The 18,561-nt window shown below is 35.9% G+C and overlaps 1 protein-coding gene across 1 annotated transcript in view; it reads right to left on the bottom strand.

Moving 5' to 3' along the window:
* LOC136034525 (neuropilin and tolloid-like protein 2) overlaps positions 1 to 18,561 on the bottom strand; it is an 82,684-nt gene that overhangs the window by 12,222 nt on the left and 51,901 nt on the right. The window contains exons 4-6 of the mRNA XM_065715751.1: positions 12,757 to 13,011; positions 3,676 to 3,836; positions 1,292 to 1,526 (exon numbers count right to left, since the gene is read on the bottom strand). Coding sequence (XP_065571823.1) covers positions 1,292 to 1,526; positions 3,676 to 3,836; positions 12,757 to 13,011 — 651 coding nt within the window. The remainder of the gene's footprint in view (positions 1 to 1,291; positions 1,527 to 3,675; positions 3,837 to 12,756; positions 13,012 to 18,561) is intronic.

An 18,561-nucleotide genomic window follows, 5' to 3' on the forward strand; every position in this document is an offset into this window, starting at 1 on the left:
GGAGGATATCGTAAAGAAAGATTTAAGGGAAATGAGAAATTCTTGGGAGGGTGTAAAGAGGGTAGCTTTGAATAGATTAGGGTGGAAGAGAAGTGTGCGTAGCTATGTTGGCCTCAGGTGACTTGGTACTGTGGTGAGTTTTTTTAGTAGTAGTAGTATTTCATTACACACACACACACACACACACAAAAAAAAAAAAAATAAGTATTCAAATTATTCAGTTAAATGTTGCATTATCAGGAACTCCATTGTATCTTCAATCGAAAAAGCTAGTGATGGCTTTGTTATGTACCAAATATCAACATAAGTTTAAGCTACTATCTTACCCATTGCACATTGCTGCAACCTCAAAAGATAGAGCCCCCACCCCCAGGAAAATTATCCATCCCACAGAAAATTTTCTTCCTGTATTAATAACAATTGTATATTTAAATTTAAAAGAATTTTAAAATTCCACTGGGAAATTTTCCATCCCCTAGGAAAAATTCACCATGCAGAACACTCCTCCTCCCTGGAATCCCCTTTCCATGGAAAATATCCCTCAGAATATTCCTGTCCACCCCGCAAGAATTTTCCCTCGACTATTTCTATCCACGGAAACTCCCTCGGAAAATTTACCCTGGAAAATTTCAGGGGTCTCTAATTTCAGGAAATGCTAAAAGAGTACCTTGAAGGGGAACCTGAAACCTACGCAAGAGTGTACTCAAATACTTAACATGTGTTTCAGTATTACCATTAGTCAATTGCGGCATCAGTATGTATCCTAATTGAAACGTTTAACAGGTTTTCTGGGGTGATGAGGTTCATTAGTTTCGCTAAAATGTATTTGGTGTGAAAATCGAAATATATGAGCCAATAGGGAGACGCATCTTTATGTATTAGTTTAATATCATAATCCTTTTAAATAACCAACATCCTACTAAAGCAGTGAAACATAACATTTTTCTAGCAGTAATTTGGCGTCATGATTTTACGCTTACAATCACATATTTTCAACATAGCTCAAGGAATATTATTTTACAAGAAGAATTTTGTAATTACCGTGGAATTCTCACTAGCTGTGAAAAATATCTTGAGGATTTTCATAATATTGTTAATGTAGGCCTGGCAGCAAGGCCATATCTAGGAATTTTGTTGGGGAAAGGGGGTACAAAACACTTTATAAAGAAAACATTATAAATCCGAAAGACCTATTTTCGAGTTGGACAAAAATTTTGGGAGAGGAGAGGAGTGGTTCAAACAGGGTGACCCCGACCCTTGAACATGGCAATCCCTGGAAAAATAGACTCACCATCATGATTTCGATATGCAGTAAAGATGGCTTCAAATTTGGATCGAATTGCCTTAGGCTCTGCATAAAACCTGATATGTAAAATGTTAGAAACGGAGCTGACTGTGTCCACTACTGACCCACAAAACCGTTTTATACGATTTCTGAGATCTGTTGTAGATCCAAAAACATCCAGGAAATTGACATCACACTCGTTTGGCTCTTGTAGTCGGTAAGATGGAAAAGTCACTTGAACCTATAAAATAGATTATTAAAACCAGCAATAGACGTAGATAACTTCGAAGACCACACTGCCTTTCCATGACGAAAGTAAAACAGTTCAAAATAGGGATGAAACCTTTTAATTGACTGTGAATAGATATAAAAATTATTTAACTGGATATTTTGAACAGATATACAGTGTTCATCATCAGTAGTTGAGTTTTACTGCTGATGATGAACGCTGTAACAGCTGGTGGATGAACAGCAGCAATAGAAATACGGGAAAAGCAGCCGTTAGACGCCTAAATTGCTTCTACCCTGTAGCTGCAACATAGGAGCCGAGTCAGGTGCTTGCCAGCGAATGCTATCATATGTCCTTTGTTTTTCTCTAAGGAGAACCAAAGCCGGTTGTAATTCCAGTACCGATAAAACACGCACACCCCAAGGTTGCCACGGATAGCGCTTGTATAACACTTTCAATACCTTTTTTTTGAAATAGGACCTTTCGTGGCAGCCCTAGCTTAAATGCTTTTTAGAAAATTTAGTACCTCTGAATGACCTTGTTTCAGAAGGCAGGTTTATTAACAACAGAATAAATCAAGAGCATATTTTATGTAGTTGTTCAGAGTCATTGATTTCGTCGTCTTTTGCGACTTCAGTTGGTCATTTTCTTTAGGACTTAAAGATCTTATTTAAAATAAGATTGATTTCAGTTTGGTTTCAGTTTGAAAGAAAAATCAGGATGCTAAAATTTTAATACTAAAAGGGAGCCTTAAGCCCAAACTCATTTAAAGAAGAAAGGGCATAGGAATTAACGACGCTATCAAAAGCTATTAGACACGTCAAAAACAAATATACGTGGGAGTTATTGCCCGACACTGGCTTTTCGTAAGAGAATTGTAAGGTCTTAATACCCATGTTAGAAACCAAGAAAGTTCTTCAAGGTCAAACTAATTACCTTCGTCATCATCAGCTACTTTCAAGGTCATCAGCTAACTTGATGAGAAATGGGTATACTCAATAAAATATACAATACAATACTCAAATACCTTGCTAATGTTACACGCAGCAGTTATAGGGCGCATACTAACCGCTGTCATTAGGATCGTTTCCATGGCTTAAGACCGAGGTTACCGTACCATCTGTAGAATTATTTTGGACAAAGCAGCACAGCAACTACGGGTACAAAATTACAGAGACACTGAGTGACAGTAAAGAAAAAATTAATAAAAGAAAGAGAAAAGAGGGAAGTAGCAATGATGGAAAGAATAGAAAAGTCAGTTAGGAAAGGCAAATGATAAAAGGTATAGTAAAGAAAAGTGGGACACTGGACCGACTGTATTTTAACAAAATAATCGGCTCGGAAATAAAACAGTGAGTAGAAGGTACAAGCTATGTTTTAGGGTATTAACTCTTCTTGACGGAAGTACTATTCACAAACATTTTTGTTCGATATAATTTATCATAAAGATAGAAAATTATCAAAAGAAAGGAAAAAAAACGGAAACAGGGAAGAAGAAACATCGTAGATACAACTACACAATGAAGTGAAATTTGGTGAAAACGTAGGAAAAGAGGTGTTTGACTTTCTTCTAGCAAGGCAAAAAAAGGCTAGGGTATCATTTATAAAAGACAAATAGATCGGTTGAACGTTTAAACCGGTAGAGTAAAGACAAGGCTCATAGACAGAGAGAGTAGAAGCATATTGTAAATGTATCTTCATTTCAAGAGAACTTTCTAACTTTATTTGCCAACAAAATGGATAATAAAAAGAGCATTAGGATTGTTTTACCTTTGGCCAAGAAAAAAACGTACCCATTAAAAAAAGGAGAAAGAACTAGGTTTTAATGGGGTCACATGAAAAGTGGCATTTACGGAGCAACGTAATACTGACCTCAATTCACAAATGGTCCCTGACACCCTAATTATGGTCCCGAGAACTCTACAAGTTCGAGACCCCGTGTTCTGAAGTTTGACTTAATGCTGGTTGATTTTCTTCATGTATCATTTTTAGAAACAATTTCAATACCTTGGAAAATAAGGCTTTAAGGTAATAGGCATTTTCAAAGATCTTAAAATGCACATGAATGGACATTAGCGCGTGCATATGTTACGATTAATTTTCAAATGTTCCACGTGATCAAATTTGCAGGTCTTATTACGAGTGCTGCTAAAAAATTTACCAAATATCCAGGCTCTACGGTGATGGTCCATGTGCAATCGATTGCAGTATCATAAGTCACAGAATAATTGCGGAGCCCTGGTAGGATATCTTTGGTTCCTAAGACCCCTTCATATCCTTCAAGGTCAAATCGACAAGGACCATAATCTGGACGATCAATGGCTAGAAAATGAAAAATGTATGAAAAAACGAAGAAAAAATGAATAACTTTCAGCAAGTTAATAAAGGAAAAAAATCAGATATTTCGGTAAAAAGCTCCACTAAGCAATTTTTAGCAGTCAAGAAAATACGTTGGCAATAAAGAAAAAGAAACTTGTCTTTAGAAATAACCTTCATGAAAGCAAAAAAAGTAACTGAAAAACAAAATACAAATGAAAAGACCAGTCAAAAAAGAGCCAGGTATTCTTTTCATGACTACAGATATACTGATTGTCTATTTAAATGATTTGCATTGTTATCAATAACTAATATTTTTTTTGAAAAGGAATGCATGCTGGTTCTGCATTAAATTATCAAAAATAGGGTTTATAAAAACTTCCCCAGAATTTCTGTTTCAACCAAGGTCCTTTTGATTGTATTATTTTTTTATTTAATTGCTACTCTAAAAAACTATGGAAACCATATGTTGTGCACTGTGGTTTCTCCATTAAAAAAGAAAACCAAATGGTCTGAGTATTAGTAATGAGGGGGTTCCAGTTTTGATGAGAATCTTGTCCCTTCGAATCCCGATCGCCAAACTTTTTAAACTTCTTCAAGACGCAGGTGTCTGTTACATCATAGGGAATGTTTTCTGAGAGATGCAGGTGTTAAGTACGTAATTTGGAATGTTTACCTTTGCATGTTATAGTTGCTTGTTACATAATAGCGAATGTTTAAAAAACCTACGAGGGAAAGGGAAAAACCTTCAGGATCCGCTAGTCACGATGCAAATGTTACCTAATAGTTTCCTGGGTTCTTATGATTAAAAGCCTTCAGGCCTTGTTTACTTCAGGATTACTTTGATTGTTGCGTCATAGTTTCTCTGATTCTTAAAAAAAAAAACTTGGATTCTATTTCACCGAACATAGTAGAAATCAATTCCAACTGGGGGAAGGGAGCAAAATACAAAATACATGCTATAAAACAAAAAATACTTCTTAGGAAAAAAAATACACCCTAAAAGATCACATATTTTTCTTGCAAAACACAACATACTTCTTTCGAAACAAAAAATTATTCATACAAAACAAAAATGATAAAACAAAAAAAAAATACAAAACGTAAAAATGAACGGATGTCGGGCAGAAGTGAGCAATCTGCAACTGACGCCACCGGAGCCAGATTTGGAGTTGGGATCGGAGGTTGCATAGTGGCAGCTGGAATCGAATGAGTATGAGCGGGATCTAGCAGAATCGGTGGTGGAACCGTTGTAACCGGGGGTCAGAAGTGAAGATAGTGGAATCGGTGATCACTTAATTTAGCCCCATACAAAATCTTTTAATTGGCGGAAATTTTAGCAGAATTGGAGAAATTGGAGTTCTGGGATCGCGGGGGAGCAAAATGATGGGCCTAGAACTGACGCCACCTGGATCCAGATTTGGAGATGAAATCGGAGCGGGCATAGTGGAAGCTCAAATCCGTTGAACCGGGGTGGAGGCCAGCAGAATCGGAGGTAGAAACATTGTAGCCGGGGGTCAAAAGCGGGGAACACGGAATTGGTTATTAATTTATCTAGAAACAGTAACTAGAAATATCAAAACAATGTGGTGGGAATTGACATGGTTCATTACTTTTGGGGTGGCTTGCACAAAGAACCAACCAGTAGATTTAATACATGATTTTTAACAATTAAATATCTGGAAAATGTCTTAGGAATGATGAGGGGGTGCCAAAGGGTGCCAGAGGGTCACTGTGGAATGGTGCTTTGAATTGAGATGTTGTATCACTTTGAGGTTGTCTTGCAAAAACACGAACCATTGGATTTAAATCATAATTTTGCAGGAAAATACGCGAAAATACTTTTGGAATTATGAAAGAGCACCAGACGATGCCGTGTGCCATCCGTAATGCAACACCGTGATGTGAATTGTTCGGAATAACATATTCTACATCTTAGATTTAAGGAGGGAGATGTAAAGTAAATTTCTTGGCAGAGGGGGGCTGAAATCTAACACTCAGTCAAAGAAAGTAGGTGTTTTCATTGACTTCTTAATACGGCTTAAATTTCCCTCTAATAACAACCTACACCTCTCTGGAAATGCTTGCTAGGGTAGGCTATCCACTTACTGTCACGGTGGCGTTAATACACATCGGCTTGGTTGAAAGAAAAGTGGCATTTTCATTAAAGCCTTTCAGAAATAACCGAATGCAAAAATCGGTCCCTTTTTGTTCGTTTGCATGTTTCGTTCTTCAAAATGTGATTTTGCTCGTATCAAGAATAAATTAATGGAATGCAACATGCAGGCGCATCTAATAGATCAGTAGAAGTGAGGCAGTTTCAGTAAGGCCTCTAAGAAAAAACTCTTAAAATGGATTAAATTGACCTCTAATAGCAGCCCACCCCCCATTGAAATTGCTCACTAGGGCCCAAACGGAATTGGATGTTAGGACTGGAATTGCTTGCTATGGTTCCCATATTTTCTTAGTTCATTGTACTTTTTGCTTATATTTTATCCTTTATATGTTTTTTGACGTTTTATTTTTTCGTTTGCTGTGCTTTGACTGATTCTCTGTGTTTTAATAATCCTTGTACATTTTTCTTTAGAAATAAAACCTGTATGTACAATATAAAGATACAAGAATAATTTATTTAACAAAAATCTTCACTTTTTAATGAACATTAAATAAAGAAAGATCCACAAGGAATAAGACAAGAAAGTCTCTCAAACCTCGTAAAGCTTTTTAAAAGATACAAGAATTATTTATTTAACAAAAATCTTAATTATTGCTAACAAAACGCTTTTTAATGATTGCTAAGTAACGATGTTGATACTTGAACATCGAAGAAAATTTGCAACCAAAGTTTCAAACTGTTGTTTTGTTCGTTCTAGATTGCCTCTAATATAAGTGCTAAAGTCAGTGTAGTGAAGAGAGTAAAAGACTCTATTAGTACAAAATGCGCTAAGAAAAACTGGCAATATTATCCGATAATACTCTCTAAAGCATTACTTAACGAGCAGGTGTGCTTCAAATGTAGCCAAATTCTAGTGATCGAGTCTCCCTCCTGCGTGTAAGCTATTGCAGACATGTGGTAACAAGCAATCCATTTAATCATTTTATTATGCGAGAGAGTGCTTTCCCTGATTGAGAAACACCTTAACACGTAGAAAGTATTAACCAAAACAAAATATTAGAAAGGGTTTCATAGTCCACCTGATTAGCAGCCCCCCTGACGTAGTGGTAGATTTATGATCGGGACCGCTTGCTCTGGTTTGGGTTGGGATGGGAGTTATTTTTTTGTAATTGGTTTTGAATAGTTATATTTTTAATAAGCTTTAATTATTAAGACTGTTTCCTTTTGCAAACAAGTTTGAAACGAGGTTTTAGTTACATTGTGTGGTCTCTGTTAGATTTCACTAATGAGGCATGCTGCCAAAAAGTTTTGAATTAAATTTAGGTCTATCAAGAAAATCTGCCCGAATTACCACAAAAGACAACTGGGAGGTGAAAACCTTCATTTCGTAACAACAAGAAGGGGAAATTTAAAATTCTAGTTTCTTTAGGCTGTATAAATGATATTTCTGGGTTGTGCTGTTACAACAGGGCTAAAAAAAAAATATTTACTTCTTTGTACTGTCAAAAGTTTGTTTTCGAGTCTTGCTATGGCATTGAGGCAAAGAAATTGATATCATTACTTTTTTGGCTGTCTGTTTTGGGTTTTTGGGGTCTGCTTTTTTGTGAAGGGGTGTGGTATTTACAAAATTGTTGTTTTTTAGAGGATTAGCATAATAGAAAGTAAATGTTATGAGAAGTGCAAAAATTGTTAATTTAAGTTTTGGATTTTGGTGAGCAAATGGTGGCCACTTTACTGCCACTTTTAATCAAATTAAAGTTCTGCATTAATTGCCATATCAATTCCTCTGTTCATACTAAAACATTAAAATAGAGACGAAACTCTTTAGAACTTTAAAAAAGGTTCGTATAAGTATATAATTAAAACTGAGCATATGAGTCCAAATACTCCTTTAAAGGTCGAAAATTTTCGAAAATTTGTTTATAAAAGAAGACAAATACTCATGTGTTTTTTGTCTAGCTGGTACAGTTATTTTCCTTTGTTATTTTCCTTTTTTCCAGTACAGTTATTTTCCTTTGAAGCACATACCTACAGTCATCTTTATTAGAGTTCATATTTTTCTGACGATTTTGGGCTTTACTCGAATATTTTGGGATGAATAGAAGAGGAAACACTAACGAAGAGCTCTGAACTGACAAGACTCTAGACTGACAGGATTTGTCACTATAAACGTTCACTGAAATATTGAGGTACACATCGACCGTGTAATAAATAGATATGGTGGGATTGGAAATAGAGGGATCGACTGTTCCTTAAAATTGTTAATTCTGCAATTCAGGCGAAATATATCGAACTTTAAAAAGTGGAAAGATACACCAAGTTGTTATGAAAAGTTAAATTTTGAATAGTAAATTTTTGAGATTTTCTCAAAGTTGATACTATTCATTAAAACACTATTTTTAGAGCGAAACAGTGATTAGTTAATGTTTTTGCCTCTACTTAAAAAAACTCGCTTTAAACGTCTTCGATGCGTTTCTATCTCTTCGATCTGTGTTCCTTGTTGCAACCCCAAAAAAACTAGTATTTAATGTTTAATATATCTTTTACGAATATAGAAGTTGTATCTTTATCCTCATTTCCTACTCCTCATTACTATCATATTTAGTAAGCGAAGTCGCAAAGTTAGGCAACATGCTTAATGATTAAACCTATAGAAATTGTCACAAAGAGCGCAGGACCCAACAGGTGGTTGAAGACCATTTTTTTTAGAAAAAAAAGCCTAACTCACTCGCTATAGTGGTAAGAAGTGCAAATAGTTGTGCAGAAAATATCATTTTTTTTTATAGATGGTGAACAGCTTTTTTTTTATGGCGGGGTTGTTTTTATAACTTACTATTCTTTGTATCAGTATTTTTATAATTTAACCTTTTATACTTATACGATTTATTAGAACTTTAACCCTCACACAATTTTAGTTTAACTTACGACCATTTCCACTCCCTACCTACGACACATAATTGTCGATGTTCCCTTTAAATTAAGGGTATTTCTTTGTTCGTGAGTTTATCGAAGCAACATATTATGAGAGCCCTAAAGAAAATCCTGGATCCACCCCTGATTTGCGCTGCATTCCATCGAGGGGGAACCTCTTTTGGATCCTAATATGGACATCAAATAATTGGAATATAAAGGTTCCTTGGGGAAAACGTCTTAAAAGAAAGTGAAATCTAGAAAAACGCTTTGAAAGAAAAAAAAAAGATACCCCGAAGAAAAAGCTCTTAAAGTATTAATTCACATCCCTTCTATGCTATGTCATTACGTAGCATCCCACGTTTGGGCCGTCATCACGTAACTCCAACGTGTGTGCTGCCATTACGTAACACCCACGTGTGCCTCCTGTCATTACGTGACACCGACATGTGCATCGTCAGGACTTGCCACCACACGTGTGTGTCCCCCTCAGTTACAAGCAGGGATTCCCCACGGACCCCTGAAGTCTAGCATGTCACGCGAGATTGAGTCATCCTTTGCGTAGCAACCGAAGAAAACAAACAGTTCGTGGTAACGAACTGTAGTAAGGAGCGACCCGGCTCAATAGTAAACGAAATTCAAAAAAAAAGGAATTTCGATGCTAAAAGATATATCAAAAGAATCGGATTTTTATGCTGATTTTAAATATATAAGTTTCATCAAATTTAGTCTTTGTCATCAAAAGTTACGAGCCTAAGAAAATTTGCCTTATTTTGGAAAATAGGGGAAACACCTCCTAAAAGTCATACGATCTTAACGAAAATCACAACATCGCATTCAGCGTATCAGAGAACCCCATAGAAAAAATTTCAAGGTCCAATCTACAAAAATGTGGGATTTTGTATTTTTTGCCAGAAGACAAATCACGGGTGCGTGTTTATTTGTTCGTTTGTTTGTTGTTTTTTTCCCAGGGGTCATCGTATCGACCAAGTGGTCCTAGAGTGTTGCAAGAGGGCTCATTCTAACGGAAATAAAAAGTTCGCTCTTTATACTAAATTATTTTTAGTAATTTCAACTATTTATTCTACAGCCTTTCTGATTCAGGGGTCATTCTTAAAGATTTGGGACAAAACTTAAGATTTAGTGTGAAGAGCGAGGTATTAACGAGGGGAAAAACCCCCTCATATATATAATCAAAAATATAAGAATATAAAAGTTTGTTACGTAAGTTAATTCTTAAGTTACGCGCATTTTTTACTAATAAAAACGTTCGTTAAAAATTAAAAGTTCTAGTTGCCTTTTTAAGTAACCGAAAAATTGGAGGGCAACTAGGCCTCCTTCCCCACCCCTCATTTCTCAAAATCGTCTGATCAAAACTAAGAGAAAGCCATTTAGCCAAAAAAAAAAAATTAATTTGCAAATTTCATTTCAATAATTTATGTATGGAGAGCCAAAATCAGACATGCATCAATTCAAAAACTTTCAGAAATTAAATAAAAAAAACAAGTTTTTTGAAATGAAAGTAAGGAGTGACATTAAAACTTAAAACGAACAGAAATTACTCCCTATATGAAAGGCGCTTTTCTTCCTTGACACCCCGCTCCTTGCGCTAAAGTTTGATTCTTTCTCGCAACTCTACTTTTTAAAACAATAAAAAACTTTAGCGTCAAGAGCGGGGCGTCGAGGAGGAAAAGCCCCTTTCATATACGAGGTAATTTCTGTTCGTCTTAAGTTTTAATGTCGCTCCTTAATTTCATTTCAAAAAACTTGTTTTTTTTTATTTAATCGTTAAAAAGGTCTTAAGAAAAATATCTTAAAAGACGTCTTGAAATGTCTTGAATAACCTCTTGAAGAAAAATGTCTTAAAGCATGTCTTGATATGTCTTGAAACGTCATAAAAAATGTCTTGGTGGTGAAATCGGACGCTAGGGCTCCGGTGAAATTAGATACTAGGGGACCCAGTGAAATTGGATGCTAGGGCTCCCGGTGGTTAGATTAGGGGCCCGATGAAATAGGATGCTAGGCCCCTGATGGAATTGAATGCTAGGCTCCCCAGTGACATTGGATGCTAGGACCCCCGCCCCGATGGTTAGGTTAGGGGGCCCAGTGGAATTGGATGCAATGGTCCCGGTGGAATGGGATCCCAAGCCCTCGTGGAATTGACTTCTAGCCCCCCCCCCATTAGAACTGGTTGCTATGGTGTTCGGTGGAACCAGATACGAGGAATCGGTGTCTTGACGGTCCCCCACTAGCGGGCCCTGAAGGCTCTTTCTAAGAATCAGAATATATAAATCACTGTAATCCTGAAATAAACAAGACCTGAAGGTTTTTAATCATAACAACCAAGGAAACTATTAGTTATAAAGTTTTTTTATTGTTTTAAAAAGCAGAGTTTTGAGAAAGAGTCAAACCTTAGCGTAAAGAGCGGGGCATTGAGGAAGGGACAGCCCCTTTCATTTGCGGAATAGATTCTCGTTTTAATTTTTAATGTAGCTCCTTACTTTCACTGAAACAAAAACTGTTTTTTTTATTTAATTTCTAATCGTTTTTGAATTAATACAGATCTTGATTTTAGCTCATCTTACATGAATAATTAAAACGAAATTTGTATATTGTTTTTTTTTTTAGTTGCCCTCCAATTTTTTTGGTCTAAGAGGGACTAGTTACCCTCCTTTTAATTTTATTATAAGATTTTATTTACAATTTCAATTTCTAAGGTAAACTGTAAATTCCTGTCACATGTAGTATGCATTGAGCATATAAAAAATTGGGCGTTAAATTCGTTTTTTTTCACATATCTTTTGGGGACGTTTCATGGATAACGTAATGTAACTTTGGAACTATGGGGAAAATGAACTTAAGGATCTTTAGATCACTTTAATACATATGATAGTGTTGATCTTCTGCGTTAGTTGACGTTTTCTTTAGATGATTTTATCTTAAAAATTGTTGTTTTTTTTCTTAATCTTTTTCCTGTTGAAAAAGCCTCCAAGAAGTAGAATCGAAATATTCGGGTTTTTTATTATTTAAAGATTTGTTGTTTTTTTATCTTTTGTTTTGTTTCACTGCTTTCTTTAATTTAAACCCATCTTTTATCTCTTAATTTTTTACATTCGACTTATTTACACTATTGCCCAAAAATGTATGGCTATTGCTGTTATTCACGAAGTGAAATAAACCACTTCACCAATCATGACAGGATTTTAGGTGAATGGCCTTCCTTACGTTTTGCCTTGTGTCTATTCTCTCAAGATCAGGAAAAAGAGCTACAGAGAATTTGGTGACAAGTTCTTAGAGGGCAGAAAGTGTACTATTGGGCAAAATTAAATGAAACTCGGTTGCACTTCGGTTTAATGAGTGTCAAACGTGCAAATGAGTTTCCAACTGGCTTCAGAATTCGAGGTCTGGGCTATTGTTTCTGTGGATGTTTTTTTATCAACACGCACTATATTATATAATTAGTTTACTTAAAACTTAGTTCCTCATTTTGTTTTATCGTCAAAGATATTGGTAATTCAAAATTGTATTACGATCCATTTTCTTGAATGCAAAAATACTTGGAGATTGAGCTTTTTTTACTGCAACACTATTGGCCCAATCATTTGTCCTTGCTATAAAAAGAAGTAATCACCAGTAAAACGAATACTTAAGCATATGACATTTTGATTGTTCAAGGATTTTGGTTTTACGACTGATAAACAAATTGCCAATACTTGAAGATAGCTTGATTCCAAATAACATCAAACATTCTTTGTCTCTTTTCATATTCCTTCATCTCTCTCTCTCTCTCTCTCTCTCTCTCTCTCTCTCTCTCTCTCTCTCTCTCTCTCTCTCTCCATTTATCTCTCCCTCTCTCAAATACAAAGGAAAAACAAAATAGAAACTTTACGCTATCCCTACCTGTATTGGGAATGTATTGATAGACCGCTCGGAATCCCGAATATTCAATAGTCTCATCTGAGGAAAAACGAAGCCACAAAGCCCGATCAGACGAGGTGATAATGGGCGGAAAATTTCGACCACAAAATCGGCCAATCAGAGGTGAATATCCATGACCACCATCCCGAACCTCAAGGAAGTCGTGATCACAACTGTCACTTGGCTCCAGGGTGAACTGATCACGGAAATCGACACGAACGAAGTACCCAAAATCAGCTGGAAAAAATGTATGTTAATTGGTTAGAAACAGTAAACAGAGCTGAAATACTAAATTTCTTGGAAATGGCACTACATAAGAGTTTAGCAGCAATGTCGTCAGAGTAAGTGGTGCTAAAGTGTTACAATACAAGAACACGTATCTCAGTTGTGTAAAGACGTGAAACCACTACAAAAGCAGTTCGGTAAAAACACTTAATTAGCACCAAATCCATTTTTGTTATGAAATACGGTGAACATATATCCTTTTGACGATCTTGTATATATTTCTTGTTATTTATCTTTGTTTTGCACCTACTGTAGGATTTCTTAAGCAAGGCTCCCCAGAGCCTTAAGGGCACAAGAATATTGTAATGGAGAGAGTGAGAGAAGCTGATGTTCTTGTCCGGTTCATGATCTCTGAAGAAGAAAAATATGAAAGAGATCTGATATACAAATTGCAGTGCTTTAAACAGTGCAACTGACTGCTCGGCCTTTTAATTTATGACTACTATCTATGGCGTAATTATTGATTTTGGTTTGTATACTACCATTCTCCTACGATCAACACCCATATCTTTTTTGGGGGAGGGGGCTAAATTAAAACATTTGAAGAGTCAATTGACATTATTCATTAGAATTTTGCTTCAAAGTTTCTAAAGTCACTAACAAAGTACGACGTATCTTCGGTGAGCACGCTAGATAAAGGGTCATTATCAAAAATCGTCTCTTACTAGGCTGCTAGCTACTGCTGCAACCCTGATTATTACTTTAAAACTTAACAGGTCAAGTTTACACTAACCTTAACAATGTTAAGCTTAACAGGTTACTACAAACCCTGCTGTTCTGAATTTATGCCATTGGCATAAATTCAGCTGACCAGTAGCCAGAGAATAAACAAAACAAATTTGTTTCGAAATTTGGTCTCATGTGAAAAAAGGGCAAGTTACAAACTGCCTTCTGTCATTCACTGACAATTTCCTGTCATCTAAAAAAGATAATCTTTAAGCGTTTATTAAAGCGTATATACTGATGAATATTTTACCTAGACGTCTACAAAGACGGAACTTCGTTTTATTACTTTCTTTTTCGTCAAAAACTCTAAGACAAGATCCTCCCCTTTGGTACAAGATCCTCCTCCCAAGAGCCAACCTCTTTGGTGCACTTGGCTTCTTAAAACAACGACCCTCGTTTGAAAGATAGACATTTGAAGAATTCAAATCCCTTTGATCCCACTTACCCCTGCTGAACCAACTGAAATATTAAAGATAGTGTCTAAAAGATAAGTTATTGGACATGCACCTTTTAATGTTATTAACCCTTAGTGTAAGTCTGGGTAGAGAAAAAAGGATAAAAATATTTCTGAGCCACTGAAGGCTATTAATTGGGTACTGAGTGCTGTAGAATAAAACTTCCCCGGGTTTTTAATACTAGATTTCTCTGGGTGTTGAGGAACAGGTTGTCCTAAGTCTCATGGAAGATTTAAACCTGAGTGTTGTGGAGTGTTATGGATTACATTGCTCAAAGTGTCATATAATAGATTATTCTGTTTTGTGTTTCTATAATACAGTTTTGTGCATTATAGAGCTATTAAACAGATTACCCAAAGTTTTGTGAAATAGATTACCTTGAGTGTTACAGAATCAATTATCTTGAGTTTTGTGGAACAGACTACTCTGAGCGTTGTTGCATAGATCTTTCACCCAAATTATAGAAAATGCAAGTTATTTCTTAACTTAAAGTAAGAAACGACATTAAAATTTAAAACGAACAGAAATTACTCCGTATATAAAAGGGGCCGTGCCCTACTCAACGCATCACTCTTTACGCTAAAGTTTGGCTCCTTGTCAGAACTCTACTTTTAAAAAATTAAAACTTTAATAAGAGTGAACCGTTGAGGAGGGGACAGCCCCTTTCATTTTCGAAATAATTTATGTTCGTTCTTAAGTTTTAATGTCGCTTCTTACTTTCATTGAAAAAAACTTTGCTTTTTTATTTAATTTCTGAACGTTTTTCATCTAATGGAGGCTCGACTTTGGCTCACCATACATGAAAAAAAATTTAATATTAATTTTGGCAGATTTATTCCGTATGTTTAATTAGTCCCCCTCCTCAATACCTTGCTATTTATGTTAAAACTGTTAGCACTTTAAAAAACCTTCCTATTCTAAATAAACGCTCTTAAAAAATTAGTTCAAACAGTGAAACTTTAGCCTAAGGAGCAAGGTATTGAGGAAGGGGCAACCCTTCATATATTGGATCATTTCAGTTCATTTTTCAAATAATCGCGGTAAATCTGGCTCACCCTCTATAAAAAGTATACCCTCCACCTCACAGGAAACTCCACCGTGAGATTTTGTCCAACGTAAAGTGGACAATTCTGTCCAGATAGACCAATCCTCTCAGAGAATGCTTGAGAACTCTGTATAATTGCTTGCGGACGATTAAGCCTGAAATTCTCCTTAGTATTCGTTCATTTGAACAAGACTCTTAATCTCTAATCGGTTTCTCGATCAGTCCAGAAATGCCCCCTTCCGTGGAAATTATTTCCCGCAAATCAAACACGCGAAAAAAAGCCTCTGTATAATTTTCCTGGAAGATATCCACATGAGAAAATTCATAAGGAGAATGTAAGAAAATTAAAAGAATTTCTTATAGTAATTCTGTCAAATCCCCCAAGCGTAACATTTCCTTTGGAATATCCATCCCCTTAAGAAATTTCCCTTCCAAAGTTAGATTCTCCCCATAGAAATTTACCCCAAGCTTAGACTCCCCCCTCACCCCAAAAAGTGTCTGTAAGTAGTATCCCCTCAATCTATTTAAAGATACCTATCACAGCTTTTAAAGACGTCCCTATCCCTGCTTATAAAGTCATCCCTACCCCAAAATTCCTATAAAACAAGTCATATCTCACCATTCTGACGGCAGCCAGTAGGTGTATGTAATATCCCACGGGTGGGCCGCCGTTACGTACCGGTCACATACACACTGCCATTACGTAGCACCCGCTTGCGGACCGCCATTGCGTAACATCCTACGTTTGCGCTGTCATCATATTATTCTTAATAAATCTACCACGTCACGTGAGATTTCACCATCCTTAGCATAAGAAAACATTCCATATTACATAACAATTAAAGAAACTATTAGGTAGCATGCACCAGCATCTCTTAGAAAACGCTTTCTATTACGTACCATGCACCTGCTGGCTGTCGTCAGAGGCAAAGCTGGCATAAGCCTTTTTGAGGATGGTATAAAAACGATGGCATTTTCACTTGTTGACAGATAGTCTATCATCCATTCATCCTAATGCAGAACTAAGGTAGATAATCATAGAACTAAGGAAAGACCAAGAATTTTTGGGTTGTCTCATGACTAACAATGTCCACTGGAATTTTATACAAAACAGGGCACTGAATTTACTCGGACTCACAGGCGAACAAGTGACCTAATCCTAATAGGCTTGCCCACTGAGAGCCTCAGGCGGACTACCATGTTTTAGGATTGACACATGACCAACAAGTGGCACGATCGAGTAGTATATGGGCATTGACCAGGTGTATTATCCAAGGAACTATTTTCCGCGGGGGGGGGGGTATTTTCTGCAGGGGAGTATTTTCCGGGGGGCAGACGCCAGTCACCCAGAAATACTATTACTGAGCAAGCCTCACACGCGCCGGGTAAATTGATAGTCTTAAATATTTTGAAAGCACAGAGCAAAACCATACAGGTTATCTACACAGCTAAAATGAGCAGAGCTGTTACTGAGACATGTTGTTACACGACGCACGCGCTCGTTGCGGTATGCATCCGAACTGCTAGTGTCTGTAATAAAACGACTAAAATTAAAAAAGGCCGTGGAAGGATGTCTCAAATCAAGATGAATTTTTCTCATTGTCCACTACCGATAAAATATCCTTTTTGGGTAGCAAATGAGTTCGCTCCACAAGAAAGTTTTATTTTCAGTCGTTCTTTGCCGCAAAACGAACAAATTTTAGCCTGATACTAGCCAAAATGTTTTTGAGTGAAAATTGTGAGACGACCGTTTGAATTGGGATTTCTGTCTGTTTAAACCGTGTATTAAGCTTCTCAGTTTACGAGGATATAGACTTTTTGTAAAGGAGGTGGCACATTCGTCTCTAAAGCGATTGTCCCCACTTTCTCAATTTAATACACCACTAAGAAGTAATTTAGTACGCTTAATGCTACCGCTAATGACACTTATACTAGTAAATTATGAGGGTGGTGATATTCCTCTGGCCCGTGTATAGTTTCTTTTGTAGCCCTACTATTATATAGCTGAATTTTTTTCTGTTATTCAATATGTAAGTTATTATTTTAGTCAATACAAATGTATCATGGCCTTGGCGCTGGTTGCTGGAGGGGAGCATCTTCACGAAAAATACTCTTCGGGTTGTATTACAAAGTGTAAATTTTTAACACAAGTTTATTTTTCATTTTTAATTTTATATTCAGTTGAAAAAAGAACTTATCAGAAAAAAACAAAACGTTTCTATTGTAAAATGAACATCATAACCCTTTGACAGATATTTTTGATATATTTTATTTATTTAACAACAACAACAATCTAAACACAAAAGTCATATGATTTGCCCAAAACAAAACGGTTGACGTCGGGTGAATCAGGTTAAAAAAATATATATAGCATAATTTAGATTCACTATAATAAGAATGAAAGATAGAAAGAAAGAATAAAAAACAAACAGAAATCAATTTAATAATAATACTACTCAGGAGGTAGTAGCTACACATCATGTCCATACTGTGGGGCCACACTCACCAGCCAACAAATAATTGTAACTTACCAACCAATAGACAATCACGGCTTAATTTAAATTGAATCAAATCAAATCTCTTCAAAAAAAAAAAATAAAATAAAATTCATAGCTATTATATTTTCATATATATTTTGTTTATTTAACCACAACAACAATCTACACACAAAAGTAATATGATTTACTCAAAACAAAACGGTTGACGTGGGGTGAGTCAGGTAAAAAAAATACATAGATTCACTATAATAATAATGAAAGAAAGAACGAGAGAATAAAAAAAAACATACAGTAATAAATAAAAATAAATAAATAATAATAATACTACTCAGGGGGTAGTAGCTACACACCATGTCCATACTGTGGGGCCACATTCACCAGCCAACAAACAATTGTAACTTACCAGCCAATAGACAATTAAGGCTTAATCTAAATTGAATCAAATCAAACCTCCTCAAAAAAAAAAAAATCATAGTTACTTAATCGTTTTCCTTTAAGTTTCCTTTGAAAATCAATAAACATTTTCATCTACTTTATTTCATTTTCCAATTTTTCCATGATTTTATACCCGTTATAACAAAAGAAGAATTGAACCTGGTAGGCGCTAAGAGGTGGCGCATAATAATCATTCCTCCCCCAGTATTATGGTTATGTGTATTCCGTAGGCTACAAAAATAAACCATTAAAACACTCCGACAGCAGCTTCACAACCCACATATTTTATGCTTTAGGCTACCCATGGATAATGATTTGATGTCTTCGAAAATACAAGGAAAGT

This window comes from Artemia franciscana, chromosome 13 (assembly GCF_032884065.1).
Source record: "Artemia franciscana chromosome 13, ASM3288406v1, whole genome shotgun sequence".
Lineage (NCBI taxonomy): Eukaryota > Metazoa > Arthropoda > Branchiopoda > Anostraca > Artemiidae > Artemia > Artemia franciscana.